This window comes from Myodes glareolus, chromosome 9, assembly GCF_982192425.1.
Source record: "Myodes glareolus chromosome 9, mMyoGla1.1, whole genome shotgun sequence".
NCBI classification, from domain to species: domain Eukaryota; kingdom Metazoa; phylum Chordata; class Mammalia; order Rodentia; family Cricetidae; genus Myodes; species Myodes glareolus.
The window spans coordinates 4398295-4422363 of record NC_142034.1 but is presented as its reverse complement, the minus strand read 5'-3'; the positions used below and the strand labels follow the sequence as shown (position 1 = coordinate 4422363).

The 24069-nt window shown below is 55.2% G+C and overlaps 2 protein-coding genes across 2 annotated transcripts in view; one reads left to right on the top strand and one right to left on the bottom strand.

The window, feature by feature from the left end:
- Positions 1-4213, top strand: part of Pgs1 (phosphatidylglycerophosphate synthase 1) — a 37781-nt gene extending 33568 nt beyond the window's left edge. The window contains exons 9-10 of the mRNA XM_085696115.2: positions 993-1118; positions 3709-4213. Coding sequence (XP_085552241.1) covers positions 993-1112 — 120 coding nt within the window. The 3' untranslated portion in view covers positions 1113-1118; positions 3709-4213. The remainder of the gene's footprint in view (positions 1-992; positions 1119-3708) is intronic.
- Positions 3419-24069, bottom strand: part of Dnah17 (dynein axonemal heavy chain 17) — a 117430-nt gene continuing 96779 nt past the window's right edge. Inside the window, exons 67-81 of the mRNA XM_087909708.1 lie at positions 23168-23332; positions 22637-22777; positions 22246-22416; positions 19887-20009; positions 19055-19248; positions 17210-17358; positions 15611-15738; positions 15048-15275; positions 13115-13306; positions 7647-7826; positions 6812-6994; positions 5774-5956; positions 5395-5538; positions 4859-5084; positions 3419-3801 (exon numbers count right to left, since the gene is read on the bottom strand). Coding sequence (XP_087765834.1) covers positions 3554-3801; positions 4859-5084; positions 5395-5538; positions 5774-5956; positions 6812-6994; positions 7647-7826; positions 13115-13306; positions 15048-15275; positions 15611-15738; positions 17210-17358; positions 19055-19248; positions 19887-20009; positions 22246-22416; positions 22637-22777; positions 23168-23332 — 2655 coding nt within the window. The 3' untranslated portion in view covers positions 3419-3553. The remainder of the gene's footprint in view (positions 3802-4858; positions 5085-5394; positions 5539-5773; positions 5957-6811; positions 6995-7646; positions 7827-13114; positions 13307-15047; positions 15276-15610; positions 15739-17209; positions 17359-19054; positions 19249-19886; positions 20010-22245; positions 22417-22636; positions 22778-23167; positions 23333-24069) is intronic.

The window sequence follows — 24069 nt, the reverse complement described above, 5'->3', positions numbered from 1 at the left end:
TGCATGCGCTCATCTATGTGCGGACACACATCAAAGTTCATGTGAGAGGCAGGCCGGGCGGCTTATGCCTGTTATCCCAGCATCTCTGAAGCTGACCCAGGACTGCAAATTCAAGGTCAGCCCCGGTAACTTAGTGAGATCCTGTCTTAGAGTGTAAAAACAGGTGGGGCTGACTGGGGGCCATAGCTCAGCGCTAGAGCGCTCGCTCACCTAGTAGGCTCTAGACCCAGTTGCCAGCACTGTTTTGTTTTGTTTTGTTTTTTGTTTTTTTAAAAAAAAGGTAAAAGTAGATCTCCCTGAGGATATCCATGCCACCATTTACCATTTGATGGGGGGATTTGAGCATCTGCAGGTTCTGGTGTCTGTAGTGGTCATGGATTCCAAGGGACCAGCTATATTTATATATGTCTGTCTCTTGTCTGTCTCGCTGTCACTTTCCTCTGTGACATCAGTCTGACATCACTTTGTCATCTGGGTTAATTCATAAGCGAGTGTTGGATGTTTAGGTGGTTTCCAGCCTTTCCCCACTGTGAATGCGGCCACCGCAGAGGTCTGTAGCCCTCAGAGTGTGGTTGAGTGCAGAGGTGCTTTCTTGGTGAGCATCACTTTCCATCAGCTGGTGGCCGGCACTGGCGGCACAGTGTAACTGCAGTGTGGTGAAAGGAAAGCTGTGCTTTGTGTAAGAGATACTTTTTCTGTGCTGGGGATGGGGCTCAGGGTCCGTGCACAGGCTGGGCTAATCCTGCCCTAACTGGAACCCTCCTCAGAACCCTGTTTATTACTTTATCTCACACTGATCCATTTTGTGAGGGGTGAGCGTCTAAAGTGATTTCCCACCACTGTAACTTCAGCCAATTCAGTGTTGAGAGAGGGAGCCCCTTGGCCAAAGTCCTCAGGAAGACGTGTGGGTGGCATCGCTGCTGTGCCAGGTGGTGCTCGAGCAGTCACAGGCTGACCCACACCTAGTGCTGACTGTCCTCTCTCTTCCTTAGGAGCAGGAGCAGCTCTACCTGAGATCAGGCGTGGTGTCGTCTGCGACCTTTGAGCAGCCAGGTCGGCAGGTGAAGCTGTGGGTGAAGCTGGTGACCCCACTGATCAAGAACTTCTTCTGACCACAGGCAGGTGCTGGGAACTCAGAGACCCATTGTTCCTCAAGGCTGGACCTTTAGGGGACCTTGTGGCCTTGTTCCTTCCTTTGCCACAGAACAGTGTTTGTGGTCGTGGACAGTGGTCTTAAAGCAGGTGCTGAACTTTGCTCTTCCCTCCCCTCCCCTCAGTGCTGCTGCTGCCCAGGGCTAGAACCAGCAACCTCTGCTTTCTGCTGTTCTTGCCCAGGGGTCCAGAGAGGCCTGGGGCGAGGGGCAGAGCGGGGTCCTTTCCTTCCCTGGTCTCTGCTGAGTGTGGCTGTGTGGCAGACAGTGCTCAAGGGTGGAGGAGCTGTTCTGGAGTGCACTGTGGGGGTGGGGTGGGGGCACGGTGACACATGGTAGACTCTGTCTCCCTGATGCGTAGCAGGTTACTGGGGTATCAGAGAGGCAGCTGTGAGTTCTCTTTGGCTTGGTATATACTCTGCCTGCACAGGAGCCTGAGCGAATGTTGGAGGGTGTTGTTGGTCTGTCTGGTGGAGAACATGGTGGCCTTTTGAGCTACTCCGCTGTGCAGACCTCTGCAGAGCTGACCACCGTGAGCCATGGGGTCTCTGGGTCTTTGCTTCTGCTCCTGCCCCTTTGTCACACCTTCATTTTTACTTCATCTGAGACAAAGTCTCAGCAGCCCTGGCGGTCTCAAGTGCTGGTGTTAAAGGCGTGTGCCCCCCGTACCTGGTCGTGGACGTCCTCACAGCAGGTCATCCCAAGTGCACGTGTCTTGGGCGTTTCTAGAAGCCTGCTCGCCTACCCATTCCTCCCCAGGGTCTCTGGGATGTGGCTGGGAATTTCATTTGCTGCTGCCAGTTCAGCCTGGTGTGCAGAGGAGCCCTCTGCAGCAGTGATGGCTGTAGCTGAGCGACTGTCACCATTACTGGCTGTAGTAGGTGGGGCTCCAGAGTCAGGAACACCTAGCCTTCCACAGGAAGACAGAGCTGCCTTCAGGACTGTGACCCAAGGCCAACTGACACAAGCCACAGCAGCTACTTGGAGAGGCTGACTTAGGGAGCTCTTAGATCCTGCACTTTCTGCCCTGGGCTGAGCCCGCTCCTCTGCCTGCTCTTCTGGGAACCCTGGGTCTGTTCTACCTCTGCTGCTCTGCACATCTAGGCTCCCTGATTCTGACACCAGAATTCTGACTTTGTTCCAGATCCCTGAAGGTAACTTGGTAAGTTTGGAGAATTACTGTTTTATTTCAGACTCCAAAGGCAAAATTGGAAAAACTTATTTATTTGTCTTATTACGAGGGATTGGAACAAAGTTGCCTGGAGCCGTGCTGGCTGTGCAATCTTCTGGGGCTGCAGTGACCTCTCCTGGCCAGCAGAGGCAGATGTTCAGTAGCTAGGCCTGGCCTGAAACTCCTCTGTCCCCATTGCGGGCTCAGGTATCAGGGCCATGTTCACAGGAGGTCAGACAAACTGGGTGGCGTTCCCTTGCGGCTTTGAAGTTTAGAAACCCACGTGGTGCCTGCTCTCTAGGGAGCCCTTTTCTGGGGTTACAGTGGCTGTTTCCTGGCACCCTGTCTGTCTCTCTTTGTTCTACTTGCTTGTAGTCTGGTCACTTGGCTGCACACCTGGCATCAGCACTGCCCAGTCAGAGGGGCCTCAGCCAGCGTCACCATCACCTGGGGCAGGGGTTTACTGTGTGTGAATATGGGCCCGCTAGCCATTGGTTACCAAGGAGTGTGTGTGTTAGGTGGAAAAAAACATGGAGTAGCCCAGTTAGCTGGAGCGTTCTCAGGTACGTGTGCACCCTCACCTGCCAGAAGTGTGGACCGAGTGTGTGGGAGACAGAATAGACAAAACGCAGTGTTTCTGGGGTGCGGGGTTTGCTACCCTGGAACACTATTCCTTGGGAGAAACCTGTTACCCCAGAGCACGACCTGGTAACAGTGGTTCCTGCTCGCTGTGCTCCATGTGGTGTGGTTCCTGCTCGCTGTGCTCCATGTGGTGCTCCACTGGGGAAGGATGACTGCGCAGCTTGCATGGCGGCACCTGTGTTTGCTTGTTGTAGTGCGGGGACAGAGTTTGGGGAAGATGCCGTTGTTGAGATCGTTACTTCAGGTGTTCTCTTTGCAAGCTCAGTGTGGGTGCTGCTGTGTGGAAGGCGCACCTGGGCCCTAACTCCACCTGCTCTGCCGGAAGATAAAGCTCACTCCTCCCTAAGTCAGGATTCGGGGTTTAGTTCCCAGGATGTTTCCTCCCAGCTGCTGGGAATCAGCTTCACTACTGGGCAGGGCCCTGGGTGACATCAGGCACTGAGTGCAATCAGACTGGCACAGTGACCGCAGTTGTTTTAATCTGTGCCCCATCCACGGGCGCTGGATTTGTAAGAAGTCAAAAAGCAATTGCTTTAGTTGTGTAAAGTTCCAGCTGCACAGTAGCAGGGCAGTTTTCTGACTGCGGCAGCTACACCTGCAGGAGCAGCGCCACCGCCGCGAGGATCCACTTGGCGGCCTTTTCTTTGGTCTTCAGGTTAAAGGTCCAGACGTAGGTTGGGCCTCGGATACGCGTCTTGTACACGGGGCATTCATAGATGTTCTTGGTCTCCATTCGGTCCACAGGAATGGCCTTGATGAAGATGACAGGCATGACTGGCGTGAGGTCCTTCAGCCGTGCTTCAGCAATGACTCCGGTCTGGGTGTCCCAGCGAGCTCCTGTGGGCACAATGTAGCTGATGGCCTGGGTATTGTATGGGAGGCTGAGCCACTGTTTGGAGTGCTGACCATGAATAAGGGAGGCATCAGCAGAGATAGAGGCCTGGCCTCCGACCTCTCTGATCTTTTCAGAGACAGGCCAATGAAGTGGGAGCCCTGAAGAGCTCAGGCCAGGTGCCGGAAGTGCCAAACATGGGTACGCACTGAGGACTTGGAGGTGACCCTGCATGCCGTAATGGCTCTGAGGCTCATCTCAGCCTTCTGAGTGTCAGCGACAGAAACTGGCTGCAGCTGACGATTCCAGCACTGTCCCTTCCTGTGTAATGAATGTCTATCCTCTGTGTACATAGGGAATAAGTTATATATATATATATATATACGCCTATATAAACACTATCTGCCCTTAACCAGACTGCTGTCGTCTCTTGTCCTTTCCTGTGGTGTTCGTGTGTTGGGTGTGGAGAATGGGGGTGTGAGCCTCTGCTGGCCAGGCACCGACACTGCACAGGAGCCATGGGCTGGAGTGGGTCTGAGGACACAGCCTTCTTGCCTGGCTGGCTGGGAAATGAATTCCGATGGGCACCTCTACCTGTCTGCTGTCCTGGCTTCATTGGGCAGCCTGGCCGGCCTTCCTCCTTGAAGCCTTTGCTTCGGGGAGCCTCAGTATACTGGCTGAGGGTCAGCTCACATGCCCTGGAGCTCCCAACTCAACAAAGCCCCTGCTTCAGTGTGAAGGCCATGTTCCTCATCACATCTAAACTGTTTAAATATAAATGATTGCACACAAATGCTTGAGTAGAGCCCAAGCTCGCTGGGACAAGGTTCGTCGTTTGAAGTGGGATCTTCCTACTGCCCATGGAGTCCCAGCAATCCTCCAGCCTCAGCCTCCCAGGTGCTGGAACTGGAGCGTGCACACCATACTCAGCTTGGAATGGGTTTGTGGTCCAGGCCTCAGCCCATCAGTCCCCTCCAAGCCCAGCCACCCCTACCCCAGCTTGCTCAGCCTGTCTCATCCCCCACCGTGTGGAGTGGCTCTGGAAGCTTTCTTGCTGCTTACCTTCCATGAAGAGCCCATACACGTAGGAGCCCTCTCGGGGAGGAGCTGTCATGTCCTCTCGGTTCTTCTTCGTCACCTCTACAGACAGACACATCTTGTCCAGGGGCCACTCATTTTTCCTTGCCATGGACTGCATGATGGCCGTGAGGAATGACTGCGGGTTGAAGAAGCCAGCCAGCCACACAGTGGTGGGCAGGGCGAAGTCTGTCGTCCAGGCTTCGAGCTCCTGCAAGGAAGCACGGTTGCCGAGGGTACAGACTAGTCTCGGCTGAGGCTGGCTTCACCAGAGAGCCTGCAGCCTCCCGTGAGGAAATGGCCCAGAAGCAGCTTTTGCTCTTGCCTTTGCTCCATAGAGAGAGGGGCCTCCCGATGGGCGCTGAGCTTTCTGTGCTCACTTCTGTCATGTCCCTCCTTGGGAAGTCAGATGTCTGAGGGACCGAGTCAGGCCTTCCCGCCTGCGTCAGCCGTGGTGGCTGCTGGGGACTCTGCAGCCATGGCACAAAGGTTCCTGGAGGCTCCGGGGTCCTGTGACTTACCCTGATACGCTGCAGCAGGTCGGCGTACCAAGCCGCCAAGCCCATCATGGAGGGGTAGGCCCGGGCCACCCATGTATCAGGTACAGTGTCATAGAACAGAGCCGTGGACAGGTCTTCCATGTCTGTTGTGATGGTCAGCTCACCCTAAAGGACGTGGTCAGGTCAGGATTGGGGAGAGCCCTCACTGTATGTCCTGGGTTGCCAGCATGGCATGGCTCTCTGGCACCTCCAGAGGTCACAGCCAGGCAATAGCCCCCCTTCCGTATTGGCCTGTATTGGAGGGCACAGGATTCCAGACTAGGGGAGGGGGAGGGGCCAGACAAGGCCCAGCCAGTTTCACAAGCCCCTGCCCGTGCCCTGGTTGACCCACGGTTTTGACCTTGAGCCCTAGGTTTAGCTCCTTCAGCGAGCGTCTCATCTCGTTGGTGAGGATGTTCATTCTCTCACATTCTTGGAAGGCGACGACCACATAGGGGGTCTTTTCAGCCGCTTTTGCCATGATCTCGGCCATGTTGAAGGTCTCCGGAATCTTCTCAAGGATGTCATCCAGCACAGCCTTCACCTGGAAGCCAGTGCCAGGCAGACTCTGTTACTGTGGCATTCACCAATGGAGAGGGCGGGGGGCGGGGCCTGCTCAGGAGTCTCCCAGAGAAGAGGCAGGTAGGGTGGGAGCAGCCACATTTGGCTAGGGCTGTGAGTGCATCAGGTCTGGTAGCCTAGTGACTCGGCACAAATGCTCTAGCTTCTTACCTCCTGTCAGGTGCCCTAGTGGGCACAGGACTGATTTAGCCCTCTGTGGAACACTGTACTATTACCCTCCACACACTGGTATGTGGCAGTCACTGCCTCCCCCCCCACACACACACATACACATACAGTGGTACGTGACGGTCACCCACCCACCACCATCCATCAGACTTTAAAGTGTCTGTCATCTCTGTCTGCCCTGGGACACCATGGCCCTGAACTTGAGATCCTCCTGCTGCACAGCCCTGGAAGTCTATGTGTACACACTACACCTGGCTTAACAGTAGATTCCTGGCTTCTATTGCTAGGTCAGTAAAAATTCTGGACCCTCAATAGCAGCAAGCAGTTTAGCCCCAAGCTTAGAGCTGAAGTGTGACAGACCTTTCCCATGATGGAAGAGAAAGTGGGGAAGGTGCTAGAGCCTCGGGGTGCCAGGCAAGCCAGGCAAAGGTGCTCACACAGTGCTCTGTCTCACAGACTTCTGACTGCCTATGTCCGGGCTGTCCTCTGAGCTCCTTGTCCTAGGGGAGCCACTTTGCTGTACCCCACAGTTCTAGGCCAGTGATGTCTGTGACCAGCTGTAAACCACCCAAGGCTGGGGGACAGTGCGCCCAACTCGACAAGCTGCCCGGGCTCTGTCCCTGTTGCTGGGAGCATGGACAGGTCCTACCTTTTCCTCACGTGACACCCCTGTGCCTGCTCCCGAGTCTGTCTCTTTGGGTTGCATTTCCAGGACTGTGCGGAACAGCTTCTCGGAGGTCACAGTCAGGAAGCCAATCTCTGCGTTGGGGTGCAGGCCGTACAGGTAAGGACTCTCGGGGGGCAGGTTCTCATCGATGTACTCATGGTAGCCCTGGAAAGGGGTGGTTTATATGCTGTTGAGGTCCTCTCCTCTTCTCCTCTCCTCTCTTCCTCTCCTCCTCTCCTCTCCTCCTCTCCTCCTCTCCTCTCCCCTCTTCTCTCCCCTCTCCTCTTCCTTCTCCCTCCCCTCTCCTCCCCTCTCCCTCCCCTCCCCCCCCCCTCTCTCTTTGTAGACCAGGCTGTCTAGATGCTTCTAGGCATCTAACAGCACCTCCCACATGGTCTATCCTAGAGTAGTCCCGCTAGTCACCTACCCCCATCCCTAGAGGTGACCCCTTCCTCTGGGACCTGCTGCTCCTCATTTTGGGTACTTGGATTCTTGCTCGGTTACTGATAGGCTATTCTTGTTTTTGAGAAGGGGTCTTCTGTAGCCCAGGTTGGCCTCAAACTTGCTACCTTGAGCTCCTAGATCAGCCCTCCCAGTGCTGGAATCACAGTTTCCGGCCACCATGACAGGTTTATTCGGTGCTGGGAGATGGAACCCAGGGCTCTGTGCATGCTAAGCAAGCACTCTGTCAGATATCTACACCCCTAGCACCCGATTGGGCTTTTGGGGGGTGGGACCCCCAGGGAGTAGTCAGGATGGATTGGTCTTTACTGACCGGGTCACATATTGGGCCCCCAGGCAGGGAGCCCCTCCCCACCTTGTAGTCCAGGTTGGGGGGGATCTGAAACCCAGGTGCCAGTAGCACCTCCCCTTCCAGCATCTCCACACGGATGTACTCTGCCAGGTAGGTCCTGCACAGCCGGCGGTCCCAGTCATCCGTGATGTGTCCTCCGTACATGATCTCACCGAAAAGGTAGCGGAGGTCATCCCAGGGCACCTTAGGAAGGGGGCAGGAATGTGAGGAGCGCCCCACCCCACCCTCTGTCACTCACTTCAGTGAAGCTAGGGGTCAGCAGGGTCTGCTCCCAGGTTGCTTTCCTTCAGGGTCACCTGTGACCACCCAGTTGCCAAGGGACACCTTTTTTCATTCCTGTACCTCAGTACCTGAGTCTCAGGCTAGCCCCTCTGAGACTCTGCTTTGGCTATGGTTTTAGGCTGGCTTCAGCCTCTTTTCCTCCTCCTCCGTAGGGACATCTTGGCTCCTCTGCTGGTGCCCCAGGGGTCATGGACCACCTGCTCCTTCCTGGTTCCCTGGGCTCTGTCTGCCTCAACATTAGCCTGCATTCTATGCAACAGCTTGATTCTGCTTGTGAGAGTTGGTGCCGGCTCCCGCATCTTCCGTTGGCTAAAAGTCCAGTCAGTTGCATGTCTAACGTGGACCAGTTGGTCTCCTGACCCATCGGAACCGCTGTGGCCTCTGCTTATTCAGTAACCTTTGACCAGTGGCTGTCTCTTGTGGAGCTGGGTGCTCAGCAAGTCTAGCCAGAACCTTGGCTTCGTGGGCTTCTAGCGAAGATGTGTGCACTCAGCCTGGCACCGGCTCTCCCACTGGGTCAGGTGGGCTTTCCACCCTGTCATGTTTCCCTTCGGCCTGCCTTCTGCCCGGCCCCACGACCCTCGCCCTAGAATCACTGGCCAAGGCACATATGATCTTTCAGAGCCTGGGTCACGTGACCCTTTATCCACAAAGCCTGGAGCTTCATTGGGCATGTAGACTGTTCCTGCTGCCCACAGCAGTCTGAGGGAGGGCAGGGAGCTGTGTCTGCACATTTTCATTTCCTGGTAGCCACTTGACGCAAAGCCGGTGGCTCTTTGACCTGTGACAGGCGAGCTGTGTTCCTGAGGCACTCCTGGTTGGCTGAGCATGTGGATGGCACCTCTGCACCCCGGCTCTTGGAGCTGCTGTAGGACTCTGCCACTCGTGTCTGACTGCAGCTTGTACACAGACGCCCTTTCCCCAGGGACGGTGGCTGGCACTTCTGTAACCACCACAGTGCCCTGCCTGAGAGCTTTTGGTGGAATTCTGGTGAAATTGGTTGATTAACCATTTGTCTGACTTAGTCTTGTGAACTTTCATTCAAAACACAAGTGTGCTCCGAATTCTCATCAAAGAATCTTGTGTTTAAAAATAAGTAAGTAAATAAATAGTTCAGGATCCATCTTTAAAAAAAAATCTTGTGAGAGAGTTGTGTGCATAGTGTGTGTGTATGTGTGCACGCATGCACGTGCATGTGTGTGTAAACGTGTGTGTGTGTGCGCACGCGCATGCTTGTGGGGGGGCAGCACATGCAGTGACATGCATGTGGAGGCCAGAGGGTCACGTTGTTTGAGGCAGGATCTCTTTACTGCTGTGCACCCCAGGCTAACTGATTCTTGACTTCCTGGGGTCATCCCGTCTCTCTGTAGGAGTGCCGAGATTACAGGCGCAGACCACCGTGTCTGACTGTGTGCTGGGGACTTGAACCCAGGTCATCACGCTTGGACATTCCGAGCTTTACCCCCTGAGCCACCTCTCTGGTCCTGAATTGCTATTTTCTAACTTCAAAGTTTTCTGTTTAATTAAAAAAATGCATTTTTAAAAATAAAGATGTATGGGTGGGTGTTGTCTTAGCTGAATGTGTGTGCAGTGCATATGTGCCTGGTGCCCACGGAGGCCAGAAGAGGGTTTCAGATCCTCTGCTACTGGCGTTTTAGATTGTTTGCACATCCGTGTGGGTGCTGGGATCGAAACTCGGGACCTTGGCGAGAGCAGCCAGTGTTCTTGGCCACCAGACCCTCTTTCCAGCCCCGCGTCAGAGTTTATCTTTCTGGGTCTTCTCATTTTTCTAAGCAGCCATTTCAGGAGCAGTTGGGCCCGGGGGCTGATCCGCAGACAGGTGACTTCCCCCACCTGCTGCAGAAGCCCTGGGACTGTCCTTAAGGCCGGTGTGAGGGATGAGATGGCGGCCGCTTGAGACACTACTACCAGAGGTTGCTTCACATCACACATGGCCCATGTATCGAGGGAAAGTCCAGGGCTTCTATCGGGGCCTCCCGAAGCTTGGACTCTGATGGAGGACGGTCAGCCAGTGCAGGCTGGGGGGCAGAACACCATGCTTGCCAAGACACTCCGGTCACTGTAGGACATGGTGTTCTCAGCAGATTGGAGCGCACGTGCTTGTGTGGCTGATTGAAGGTCCTCACACAATCCTGACAAGACCACCCCTCCCGGTCATCTCCCCAGGGTCCTCTGCTGGCATCTTCTGTTCGCATCTGCTTAGGAGTGTCCTGGGTGAAATGGCAGCCGAGGACAGTCTCATCACCTACAGGTAGGGACTGTGTCCCTGCAGGCGGTGGTGTCTCCCCAGTTTGCCTCCCTGCTCCAGCCAGGCCAAGGTTGGTTGGTTGCTGTGACTGTGGTCCAGGCAGCATCATAGCACCCCGTCTCCATCACAGAAGCTTCGCGGCGGTGTCTTTGCAGGGGAGGGTGGGGCAAGTTCTCCCACCTGCCTGTGGAATAACTGGAGGGGTCCTCAGAGGGACACTAGCAAGGACAGCTGTATGAGATGGTGACCGGCGATGCCATCGCTGCTGGAGATTGCTTAGTACCAGGCAGGACCTCTGCATGGAGGGGGAGTGCAGGGGCCTTGGAGCCTCTGGCCAGATGTTCTTAGGCTGCCCACAGGGAGCATCCTTCTCTCCTGACCCTGGGCTTAGTGTTCCACTTGCCTTTGACCATTGCCTCTCCTCTCTCGGGGCAGACCTTGGACTTGCTATGTAGCTAAGTGTGGTGACCTTGCACCCCGTGCGCTCCAGGCCTTCCTCCTTGGACCTCCTAGGTGCTGGGATTACAGGCTTGCACCACCATGCTGTTTGTTGGGCTTTTCTTTAAGGAGATGGTGAGTAGGAGGGGACTCCTGAGACCGGCATCTGATCCAGGATGCCTTCCTTTTGTCCTCAGCTGACCCCTGAAGCTCTGATACAGGCTGCCATCCCCATGCTGTCAGTGAAGAAGCAGACTCAGAGGGGGCTGAATGGCTTGCCTGAGAGGTCCTGGTCTGTACGCAGAAATTCAAGCCCACTCCCCGCTGGCTTGGCACCGTGTGACACGAGAGCAGGGCTGGGATCTGGCCACGTTTCCTGCAGATCACGCTCGCTGCTCGGTATGGTGCACGGCTTGGTGCCCTTGGCCATCAGCCTGTGAGGAACAGCTTGGTCTTGTTCCCTTGGGACCCACGGTCTCTGTTGCTATTGGGGTGCCAGGAGCACAGTAGAGAAGCCTGAGGTCTCAGTGCGCATACCCTTCTGGCCTTTTCTTGAGAGAATGCTGGGTCTGAGCCCACTTCCAGGGTGGCAGGTACTGGTAACCATGGGAGGTGGGGACTGCTGCTGGGTCTAGCCTCTGAGTGGCCAAGCCTTAGAGAGACTTAGCAGGTGTGGCTGCCAGACCCAACTGAGGGACTGACACTTAGGGAGGGAATAAATAGGACTTTAGTGAACAGTGGAGCTGGCATCCACACTCCACAGTCTGGTCCCAAACCTGTGCTCAAGCTCCAGGTCACGCGTGGCCCCACGTTTTACCAGCACAGCCCCTCCTGTGTGCAGTCAGACCCCTGCACACACTCTGCCTGCCGGAGCTTCCGCAGGTTGAAATTCAGGGCCTTGGACCACTCAGCCGCATCCCTAGCTAAATCACCCATGCTAGCCTCAAGCCAGAGATGCTCCAGCCTCAACCTTTCTGAGTGCTGGATTTATGGGCGTGCACCTCCACGTCTACCTGAGATCAGCATTCACCCGCCATCTGCAGCCCCTTGCGTGTTTGCTGAGCTGGGATTATGGGCGTGCACCTTCACGCCCACCTGAGACCAGCATCCACCCGCCACCTGCAGCTCCTTGTGTGTTTGCTGAGAACACAGAGAAGCATCTGGTCTTTCTCAGGGATCTTTGGGGCCCTCCCTCCCCAAACCTGGATCTGGTTTGAGGAAGCCGACAGCTGTGGGGGTGGAGGCTGGCGGGGGTTAACAATGCTGAGAGACCTCGGTAGAGTCACAGATGGGCCTTGTATCTTTAGATTGCCTTTCATTCATGGAACCCACTTGGCATCTTTTAAACATATGGTAAAGAGCTAAGGAAGGATAAGAGGGGGGAAGGGAGGGAAGGAGGGACGGAGAGGGGAAGGGAGGGGGAAGCAAACAGGGAAATCTTAGCAACCAAGGGCTGTGCACATGCCCTTTGCTTCACAGTGCACCTGGCAGCCTGGGGCCCTCACCCACATCCAGGCACTCCGAGCAATGGGGTAGGTTCCTCCTTTCTTAGGGTTCCTTTTGTCGTCAGTTTCCATTCAAACATCCCAGGGCACATGAGAGTAAGGGCGGCATGGGGCCAATCAGACCTGGCCTAGTTTTGGGTGCATGCGTGATAAGGCAAACTGTGTCTGTCCTCTGAGTGAACTTCTAGGGAAAAGCTTTAGTTACCATCTTAAAAAAGAAAAAAATGTGTGCCTGGTGGTGGTGGCGCATGCCTTTAATCACAGCACTGGGGAGGGGGAGGCAGGCGGATCTCTGTGAGTTTGAGGTCAGCCTGGTCTGCAGAGTGAGTTCCAGGACAGCCAGGGCTACACAGAGAAGCCCTGTCTTGAAAAGCCAATAAATAAACAAACTAACAAATAAATATTTAAAAATGCACATGTGTTCATATGGGTGAGCGCACATGCAGGCAGGTGCCTGCAGAGGCCAGGTCGCCCGGTGTGGGAGTTTTAGGTAACTGTGAGTCACCCTGTCATGGTCCTGGGAACTGAACTCAGATCCTTCAAAAGAACAGCAAGTGCTTTTAACCACTGAGTCGGGTCTCTAACCCTCTAGCGTCTCTAGCCCACCTTACAACTCTGTGTGACTGGGCACGTATAAGGTATGATAAGATGCATCGCAGCCATGACCCAAGTTGTCCACCAAAATGCCGTTAGCACCAGCTCCTCCCTTCTCAGATGGCACCAAGGAGGGCCTGGGACAAGAAGGTGGAGCTCTGGGCACTCTAACCCATGGGGCCTGTGGCTCGCTGCTCACCAGCAGTGTGTTTGATCAGTACCACGACATCTTAGGTTCTCAATGAATGCTTTGCCAGGTGCCCACCTGTGTGCGCTTTCCCGGTGCTTTGACCGTGACGCCAAGAACTGGAGGTAACTGGTCCCGACGGCCGGCAGGGGAGGAGGATTCGGGGGTGGGGGGATGCTGGGCGCAGCGTGCTCACCTTGGGGTTGGCCTCCAGGTAGTTGTAGAGTACGTTGATGGAGATGGTGAGATCTCCATTGTTGAAGGGGTATGACCGGTTCCAGCCCTGGGCACCAAACTTGCGCCTCTCGGCCACGACGGCGTGGAAGTAACACAAGGCAAAGAGGATGCACTTGAACTCGATCTCCTTGGTGCACATCTCTAGGGTGTCCTGTGTGAGGGAGGGAGCAACAAGAGGGAGCCTATAGGGATGGCTCTGCACAGAGATGCTCAGCTCTGCTTCTGACAGCGGGTCGGGCGGCTAAAGCCGTTGACTGGCCCCATCAGGCCCTTCCCTCACAGCAGCCGCAGGGTCGTCCATCTGAAGACCCAGGGAAGGTAATGCAGGGTTATTCCCCAGGAAATCCACACCACTCTGTTCCTGGTTTGTGTTTTCTATATGATAGGCTTTTTTTTTCTTTACCTTTGGGTCTTGCTACATATCAGACTTGGCCAGACCTTACAATCCTATCTCGGTCTTGTGGGTGCTAAGGTTACAGGCGTGCACACCCACCCTTAATATGCATTTAAACTTCAACATTAATTTACTGTGAATGTGTGCGCCGTGGTGTGTGTGTATGCACATACATATGGGTGTGTAGGTTGAGTCGGTTCTCTCTGCATCCTGCACGCTTACGTGTCGACTTGGGGGATGGAACTCAAGCTGTTGTGTTTGGTGACAAACTTACTTGCTGAGTAACCTCACTGGCCCTCCACTCGAGTTTTTCATCACGACTTTGGGGTACCCCTACTTATTAAAAAAAAGTTGGCCGTGCGCTAGAGCGCACCTATTGTGCCAACGCCTGAGAGGCTGCAGGCAGGCTGGAGGCGAAGGATTCCCAGCCCTGCCAGGGTGTCCTATGCATCCGTCACCCACAGACTTCCGCAAGCGTGTTTTGGCCGTGTGTGGCCTGCAGCGTGCGCCACGACCCTGTGCACTGAGGTAGCCTCCACCATTGCTCCGTGAGCTTCCTGTGTCCAAGGACTACACCCACACCCATCACCAGACTGGCATCTGCCAGCCAAGTCACGGGCTGCCCATCAGTTGTCTTGCGCCTGCCGTGTGTTCCCTACCTTTGGCTCTCTGTGACGGTCACACTTGGATGGCAGTGTAGGCATGGGTTATGGAGGACTCATAGTTCGTGTATGAAGGGAGACACGGAAACTCCGTGTTCCTAATGTCCTCTCTGGGTAGGTGTGTGTGAGGAGGGTGCAGAGTCCCAAAGCCTCAGAGGTTTAGGCTGCAGCCTGGAGAAGCAGTTACAGCAGAAACCGTTGGGGCAGCGAGGTGCTAGGGGCTTGTAGGATCAGCGGCCCTGGGCTGATGCGTGGGAGGGCTACAGAGTCATTGAGGACTGAGAGGCTGGGTCAGAGGAGGAGCCCTGTGTGCAGAGGGTGTGTGGGTGGGGAGGTAGAAACCCTCCCAGAAGCCCTAGGGTGCCAGGCAAGCCCCTGCATCTGCCCTCCTCTCTGGGGGGTACAGGAAGCCATGGTACCTGCCAGTGGAGAAGGGCCTGATCATATCCCTTGTTTAGGGCAGTATCAGACTTCCAGAGGGAACAATGCCACCACCACCTGTCAGTCACCTGCTGCCCCCTGCAGCGAGGCTTGGTGGCCCCAAATAAGCTTCATACCTCCTGAGGGTGGGGTCAGGGGTGTACTGGGACCTAGGATGGGATGGGGCCTCAGCAGCCACAGTAATGACGGGCACCCCTGCCAACTGACAGGGTCCTGAGGCTGATCAGAGGGGTGTGTGTGTGTGTGTGTGTGTGTGTGTGTGTGTGTGTGCGCGCGCGCTGTGGATAGGAGGCCAGTACAGAGAAACCTCTGGAACTTAGAGGTAAGTCTTGGCCTGCTGGGCCTCTGATTCCTTAGCCTGGCCATGGCGAGTCACCCAGTATTACTCTCGCTACCTGAGTGAAAAGGTCCAGCGCCTTGTGCAGGTTGGCATACATGCCCGTGGGGGGCTCGTTGGTGATTTTGATGGCGTTTTCCAGGATGCCCTGGGGGATGATGTGTGACTCCGGGGTGGGGGCGGGCTCTGCGCTGATGAACACGCGGTAGTCCTCGTGGCTGCCCGAGCTGTAGCGTTCTACCTTCTTGTCCAGGGTGCTCAGCCATCTTGCCACCAGGTGGATGTTCTGCAGCAAGGAGCCCTGACTCAGGCCTGGATGGACCCCCACTGAGCCCCCAACACCATCTGGCCTCCTAACAGCACCCCAAGAAACACCCAGTAAGGTGGCTGCCCTATCCTGACTCCATTGGCTCTGATGAGGGATGCTCCCTGTAACAAGCCATGGGATGACCTTTGTCCCCCTGGGCTCACAGCCTAGATAACATGGTCCCCATTACTCCTCCTGGAGCTAGAGAGGGATGTGGAGGAGCTCCATGCTGAGGAAGAGTGGGGGTGGTACCCCAAGCACGGGGAGTATCTGTTCCATGCCCAGTGACTTGGCTCTGGTGGCAGAGTCCTCACCTGCAGAATGACCCAATGTCCTTTCTCGGCAGCCACGTCCAACGCGTTCTCGGCCACCACCTCTTGTCCTTGACCCAGGGACACGTTATGGAGTTTCCCATTGTCTATGGTAAATCCCAGTTTTTTCCCTAAAGAGGGGAAAAACAGGAAAAGCACAGGGGTGATTCAGAACAGTGGTTCAGGCTCTGCGGTCCACAGCCAGGCACAGCATATGCCTCCCGTCTTGTTTATTGCCGGGGGAAACACACATCCCGTAACATGACCGTGCTTCAGCCATCTGGAAAGGTGTGGCCCGGGGACATTCGGGAAATGGGTCATGCTGTGCAGCTGCCCCACTGGTACCACCATCATCACGCCAGAAGGTCTCATGACCTTGAACAGCGTGACTCCCTCTCCACTCCCCTTGCCCGACAACCCTGTGGAACAGCCTGTCATGGACATTTCATGTAGATGAGGTCACACACTCTGAGACCTTCCCCAGGGGCTTCACCACTGGCTTACGTGAGCCCCATGCTTTCAAGTTTTTAATCCATGAAGTGGTATGGATTTGGTTCATGGCAGAGTAACAAACAGCCCATAGCACGTGTGTGTGTGTGTGTGTGTGTGTGAGATGGGTAATTTTGGTTGTCAGCATGACTGGGTATTCGATTTGCCATAGAAACTCCCTTCTACATAATTCTATGAGGGGTTTTCAAAAATGGAGGACGGCACACCCTGAACTTGAGTGTACCGTCCTATGGGCTGGGGTCCAAGGAGAACTGGGCAGAACCCCTAAGTGCAGATGCAATGTGACCAGGTTCCTGCCACGGTGCCTTCCCCACCTCGAGAGACGGAACCCCCAAACTGTACCAAATAAATCCTTCTTAGGTTACCGTTATTGGGCTTTTGTTTTTTGGTTTTGGCCCAGCTGTGATTTTAAAAGTAACCCAGGCCGGGCTGCCGATAGTTTTGGTTGTTGGGAGAGAGGACAAGCAGGAAGGTGTCTTAGCTGGGTTTCTGTTAGCCATTGCATGAACAAAGGCATCTTGGGGAGAAGAGGGTTTGTTTGGCTTACACTTTCCAGTCACAGTAGGTCATGAAGGGCGGTCAGGGCAGGAGCTCAACACAGCTCACTGGCCGGCCCAGCTCACTTCCTTACAGTGCCCAGGACCACCAGCTTAGGGTGGCCCCGCCCACGGCGGGCTGGATTCTCCCACATCAATCACCAACCAAGAAAATGCCCCACAGGCTTGCCCACAGGCCAATCCGGTGGAGGCATTTTCTCAACTGAGGTTCCCTCATCCCAGATAACTTTAGCTTGTGCCAAGCTGACAGAGAACTAGCCAGAGTTCTGGGCAGAGGCTTGCTGGTGGACCTCCTTTCTGAGCCTTTAGGGACAGACCAGTCTCAGAATGGAAGATGTTGTGGTGACTTTGGGTGCAGAGTGGCCTCTCTGTGGCCCACTGCTCATTCCACTGGTAAGTGTGCTCTTTCTCTACCCCAGCAGCGCCCCCGCGAGTTTCTGGCTTTGAGTTAGTGGTGCCTATGGAGGTTTGGGGTCTCTCTCCCTGTGGTTCTGTACTGTGTTTCCACAGGGCTCACTTCTGCGGCTGTACTTACCCAGGGCCTCCACGTCTTTGAGGGGGTCGACCCCGGGGGACAGAATGAAGAAGATTGGCGTGGAGGGGCTGCTCTCCTTGTAGGACTTGGAGAACTCCACGCTCCGGCCTTCCACAAACTTACTGCCCATCTTTTCTTCCACGAAGTTCCTGAGGGAATACACTCCATGGGACCACAGGCAGCTAGGGCCTGCTCGGGGCCAGGGCTAGGGGTGTGTGGGTGTGGGTGGCTTTGGTCCAGGTGGGTGGGCCATTCGGTGGACTTCCTCTCAAGACATCAAGGGGAAGGAAGTGGCAGCTTGAGATTTTCTTTTTTTGGACAGGGTCTGGAATAGTCCAGCAGCCCAGGCTGACTTGGTATTTGCTGTGTGACTATGATCCTCCTCCTGCCTCCACATTGCCAGTCCTGGGGCTGCAGGTTTCTGGGTGTTAGCATGCACCGGTCGTGTAGTGCTGGGTGGTGACCCCAGGACTTTGTGCATGCTAGGCAAGCCTCTAACCAATTGAGCTGGATTTCCATCTTCCTCAACAGTGTTCTCCTTCAATGCCAGAGGCCCAGGGAATGGCATGAAGGATGCCACCCGGGATGCCAGGGGCCTGCCAGGTCCATGTGGGATGTTGAGGGAGGAGCAAGCCCTGTGCAGAAGGCAGCTTTAGAGCCTCCAGATTCCCTCTTTCTAGCCCAGCCCTAGGACTCCTGGGTCCCTTGGGTGGTCCTCTCATGCCACCGGGTGCTTGGAGTGACCTTCGGATCCCAGTGTCTGCCTGTTTCCCTCCGTCATAGTCAGTCTCCTGAGCTGGTGAGATGCTGACTGCCCAGCACGGGCTTTGAAAGCAGGACCATGGTTATGTTCCTGTGCTGTGGACTGGCTCCCAGACACAGGCAGGAGACGATGGGCGGGCCCTGGGGGTCTGGGAGGCTTTAAGGGTCTTACTGCGCCTCTGAGACGCTCAGGTGCCGTTGCTTGTCCAACATCCCCCCCCCACCCCTCCAGCTCGGCTGTATCGACATTTAGTCTTTCGCTCTGTCCCCTCTCTCCCCACCAATCCTGGCCCTGTCCTCTTCCAACCGAGAAAAGCAAAACAGGAGAGGTCCTCAAATATGGAGTGAACCTGCATCAGGGTCCTGCTTTGTCAGAGGGGAGCTCTGGGGGGGTGTGAGTGGGTTTGAGGAGACCTGGCTGTGTCTAGGCTGCATGGAAAGATGGAAAGGCAGAAGCCAGCCCGTCCTACTCTAAGCCTGGGCCCCAGGTCCTCTGTGCTCTGTCCCTCCCTTCCTTTGGCTCCACCCCCCACACACCCCTGAGAGGGCTCAGGTCTCAAATTAGAACTTTTCATTTATGATTGGCACCCAGTTGACAGTTTAGACACAGGGAGTTCCCCAGTGCTGATGGCCTTTCTTTTCCCTCTCTTTCAACCTTAGAGCCCGGTGTGGGAAACTCTGCTTTTCTGTCCCTGTCACAGGGTCTATCCCTCTACACAGGCCAGTAGGGCTAGCAGTCCTGCCAATCACACTCCGAGACACCGAGAATCAACATGAACCTGGAATCTGAACCAGGGCTGAGAAGGTGGTTCAGTCCCTAAAGTGCTTGCCAAGCATGAACAGGGCCTGGGGTTCAATCCTTAGCATCACATACGGCTGTAATCCCAGCACTTTGGAAGCAGAGGCAGGAGGCTCAGAAGTTCAAAGTCGTTGGATACATAAGTTTGAGTTGAGGGTCAGCCGGGGATGCTTGAGACCACATCCAAAACATAAAGGAGCTTAGGTCTCTGGGTCAGAGCACCTCTCCCAGCCGTGCCTCCCTCAGCTCGGTTCCCTGTAGACTGGGGGCTGAGCAGCGCTCACTTGACAGCGTAGGTCATGCGGTCCGGCCTCATGCAGCGCACCATGCACAGCTTCTGCAGGGCAGTCTTGTTCTTCCACTCCTTGGGGAAGATCTCCTTCTCCGGGGCTTCTGACTCCACCAGCTTCTTCCACCGCTTGGCGGAGCCCTCAATGTCATTGTCCAGGTTCTTGAACTCGTCCATCTCTGACAGGGCCTGAGTCAGAAGTGTTGCTTCAGGGACCACACACAGTCTGAGTGGGGTGGGGCGGGGGGGGGGGGGAGAAGGCACCTTCCCCAGGTGGTCCTTAGTGTGCCCTGGTGGGGAGAGGTCTCAGGCAGATGCGGTGCCCTGGCCAGGGTGACAGAGTGGCCTACCATTAGGGTCTCAACTATTCTTCCTGTTAAGGGCAGGACAAGCTTCCATGGGGGCGAGTGGCCTGGGGGCTCACAGTAGCCCTTCCCTCCAATGAGGGTAATGTCAAGGCTGTCCCGCCTCAGGCCACTGCCTACCAGGGATCACAGTTCTGATTGAAACTTGACACCTGGGACCTGAGGGCTCTTGGCAATGAATCTGGGAACCTGAGGAGTGACCAGACCTAGAACAGAGCAGGGCATAGGGATGCCGGGCACAGGATGGCCTGGGACTTGCTGCAGGTCCCTACAGATGGACGCAGCTCTTCTCTGGACCTAAGCAGGTCAGTGGAGACCAATGATGTCACATTCAACACAAGTGCGGGGCTGTCTCCAAGCCGCAGCCATCCTGGCTCCCACCTGCAGCCCTGTCACCGTGATGGGGCGCAGGCATCCTCCAGACTGGTTGGGAGGGGTTCAGTACCGAGTGCGAGGACCCACCTTGATCCCGCCCCAGCTCTGGTGCTGCAGGAAATCCACAGGGGACGTGACGCCCGCCTTGAAGGGGAACCGCAGAAGGAAGTCCAGCTCCAGCGCATTCAGCTCCTTCTTCATGGACAGGACCTGCGGGCCAAGGGGGCTGCGGGGCTCAGGCTGTGGGCCAAGGGGGCTGCGGGGCTCAGGCGCTTCTCTGGTTTTGTGGGGGTCTTTTTGAGCTGAGGACCAAACCCAGGGCTTGTTAGGCAAGCACTCTACCACTGAGCTAAAACTCCAACCCCAAGTTGTTGGTGTTGTTTTTTCTTTCTTTTGACTGGGTGGAACATGTAAAACACATTTTACTCACACTGAAGCCCATTAGGCAAGAGGCACTGGTCCACCCACAAGGGCATGCAGCCACAACCTACTTCTACAACATTCCCGCCAACCTAAAAGAAAAGTCCGTATCTACTGAGGAGGTCCCAGGCTACAGACACATGTGCTGCTGGTGGCTGTGCTGCAGTTCAGGCATCTCCATAAGTAGCCTGCATTATCGGGATCTGTGTGTGTGTGTGTGTGTGTGTGTGCGCGCGCGCGCGTGCGTGTGTGTGTGAGGTCCCACTGTGCAGCCCTTGCTGACCTGGAACCTGTATAGAGCAGACTGTATGAACCCACAGAGCTCTCCCTGCTTCCGCCTTCTAAACGATGGAATTAAAGGGACGCAGCATCACACCTGGCCTACAGTGGGATCATGACCCCCAGGTCAGCAGTTTCTGGGATGCAGGGTCAGGTGACAGACAACCAAGATGTGGAGGCAGTGCAAAGACTGTGCCATCTCCTGGGGAGATGGTTTGTTATAAAGGGACTCAGTCCACCCTGTTCTGTTCTCTCGTGCCAGCAGGAAGGCTGGCACCAAATGCCACACCTGGACCATGGTCCTCCGAGTCCCCAGAACCAAGAGACAAAGTTCTATCACGTAGTGTTTTCCAAAGGGACCAAGGCCATTGTCCATCTATCTGTCCCTCCTTCCTTCCCGATGGGGACCTAGCTATGTTTTACAGCTAATGTTGACTCCCTGGCTCATGCACTTCTCCTGCCTCAGCCTCCTGAGTGCCCAGTGTCTGAGCTCACGCCACAGGCCCTACTGAGATGGGCTGTTTAGCCCACTTAACAGAACACAAACCTTCCAGTACCTCAGCAGGACTTCCGGCACACCTATGCAAACGCCCTTCCTCGGAACGAGTCTTTGAGTCTTAGTGTGTACGTGTGGTTGCTTGCGTGTGTGTGGACACATGTGCTCCTGTGTGCGTATATGCATTGTATGCAAGTGGAGGCCAGATGTCAACCCTGGGCTCATTTCTCAGGTGCTGCCCATCTAATTTTTTGAGTCAAGGATCTCTCACCAGGAGCTAGGGCTTGAAAATGAGGCTGGACTGAGTCATTTCCCCAGCCCCTGTATTTCTTTCTTCATGTGTGTATAGAGATGCATGTGTGTGTAGCGATGCATGTGTGTGTGGCGATGCATGTGTGTAGAGATGCATGTGTGTGTAGCGATGCATGTGTGTGTAGCGATGCATGTGTGTATAGAGATGTGTGTAGTGATGCATGTGTGCATAGAGATGCATGTGTGTGTAGCGATGCATGTGTGTATAGAGATGCATGTGTGTATAGAGATGCATGTGTGTATAGAGATGCATGTGTGTGTAGAGATGCATGTGTGTGTAGCGATGCATGTGTGTGTAGCGATGCATGGATGTGTGGAGGCCAGAGGACAACTGCTGGGAGCTGGCTCCCTGCTTCTACCATGTGGGTCCTGGGGCTTTGCAGCAAGTGCCCTCACTCACGGAGCCACCTTGACAAGCTCTTCCATTCATTGCTGAGGATGTATTCAGCATCCTTGCTGGGTTAGGAACCATTTACTCAGCACTGATATACTATTGTGATATTTCTTTGTACAAGTCTAACTTCCCCTCACTTGTATCCCATTGGAATGTCTGCCATGCTTCCCTGGTGTCCCCCAAATCTAGGTCCCGGAATGGCCCCCACCAAACACCTCAGGCTTTACTAGTGCCTGCAAAGCTGGTTAGAAGCTGGTTTCGAGGCTGGGGATGCGACTCAGTCCGTAAAGCGTTTGCCTGGCATGCAGGAAGCCCTGGGTTTGAGTCTAGGTGTGGCGGTGGCACAACTGTAATACCAGCACTAGGGAAATAGAGGCAGGATGATCGGAAATGCAAGGTCCTCCTAGGCTGTGCAGCCGTGTGAGCTGGTGCGCGGGCATGGATCCTGGATAGGGGTCCTGAGAATCTGTACTCCCGGCACAAGCCTGGGGATTTCCAGCTGTAGGAGCACCGGCTGCAGTTTGAGTACAAAGGCAACGTGATACCTGGAAGGTGACTTGAGCCAGGAAGATGAGCTTGTCCCGCTCAAAGAGCCCACGTGCTGTGTACATGTACACAGAGTAGGTGATCTCGTCTGTCAGATTGATCACGCGTTGCTTCACCTCGTCAGCAGGCATGGTGTCCTGGATGGCTTTCTCGAACACCACGTTGAAGGCCTGGGGAGTGGCCAGCGTCAACGTGGGGGTTCTGAGGCTACAGCTGCTGGCAGCTTCTGGTTAATTCTGACTGGGGCACTGGGGGAAGGTGGGGAGGAGGACCACAGGTGGGCTTCCCCAGCACCCTCTGGTTCCTGCCATCCCACATGTTTCAGGACCTGGGCTACCTGTAGGGGCACACTGCCGGGTGGGGGTGGGGGGCTGGGCCAGTGTGACTGACCTTGAGTGAGAACTGGTAGATGGGGTTGATTTTGTTGAGGTCGTTCAGGATGAAGTACAGCAGGGAGGCCCGTGCTGCCGCTGGCCGGTAGTTCTCTCGCGCCTCATTGATCTTTGCTTCTGTGATTTTTGCCTCTTGGACCTCAGAACAGAAGAAAGGGGCTCAGAGGGACCGACCTGGAAGATAAGCTGCCCACAGGAGGGCCCCGCCCTGTCCCGGCCCTTCATTCTTCTGAAGCCCCCTCGAGGGCCCACAGACACTCGGTGAGCTTTCTTCTCTTAGACTTTTTGGAACTCCCTGGCTAGGGAATGGTGACGCCCACAGTGGGCTGGGTCTTCTCACATCCATTAAAAGTCAAGACTGTCCCCCACTGACATGTCCCCCAAGTGATTGTCCCCCAACAGGCCCACCTGGTCTAGGCAATTCCTCACACTGACTTTCTTCTCAGGTAGTTCTAGGTCACAGCAAACTCTCACAGACACCAGGCTGCAAGCCTTCCGGGTGCTGGGTGGCCTGAGAGGTGGGGCCTACCTTCTCCTCAATCTCATTGGCCGTGTGCTTGGTGGTCTCCAGGTTTTCCACCAAGGCAGTGTCTCCCAGAAAGTTCCCCGACGCAGCCGACAGCCGGGCCAGGAGAGAATCTTCTAGCTCTTTCAGCACGATCTTGAACTCGTTCTGAGATTTGGTGAGGCTTGCCTACAGGGGTGGCAGGGCCCAGGGCAGAGCGACATTAGCTGGAGCCTGGTCTCACCTCTGCTGCCAGGGCTTCTGGAGAGGAGGCAGAGGGCAGATGACACCCAGCCACCCGTGGAAGTGCCCGCTCCACTTCAGACCACTGTCAGACCTCTTGCCGTGGAGATGGAGAACTGAGTGTGGCTGAGGCAGAGTTGGGCAGGTGGCTGGTACACAGTTGGTTCTGCTTAGCCTTCTTTGTGTGTACATGTGTGTGGGAAAGCCAGAGCCTCAGACTCAGTTTACCTTGGGTGTTTTGGTTTGGTTTTGGTTTTTCGAGACAGGGTTTCTCTATAGCTTTGAAACTTGTCTTGGAACTTGCTCTGTAGACCAGGCTGGCCTCCAACTCACAGAGATCTGCCTGCTTCTGCCTCCCGAGTGCTGGGATTTAAAGGCGTGTGCCACCACCATCTGGCTCAGTTTACCTTGTTATTTAAGATGGATTCTCTGGGGCTCACCCTTTAGGCTAGGTTGTCTGACCAACGAATCCCTGAGACTCTTCCATCTCTACTTCCCCAGCCCTGGGATTACAAGTACATGGCAGCCTTTTCTGTGTTGGCATGTGTGTGTGTGTGTGTGTGTGTGTGTGTGTGTGTGGTGCAGGAGAATTATCTGTATTCTGTCAATCATATTTTAATAAAACGCTGATTGGCCAGGCAGGCAGTATAGGCGGGAAAACCAGACAAGAAGTAGAGGTGATG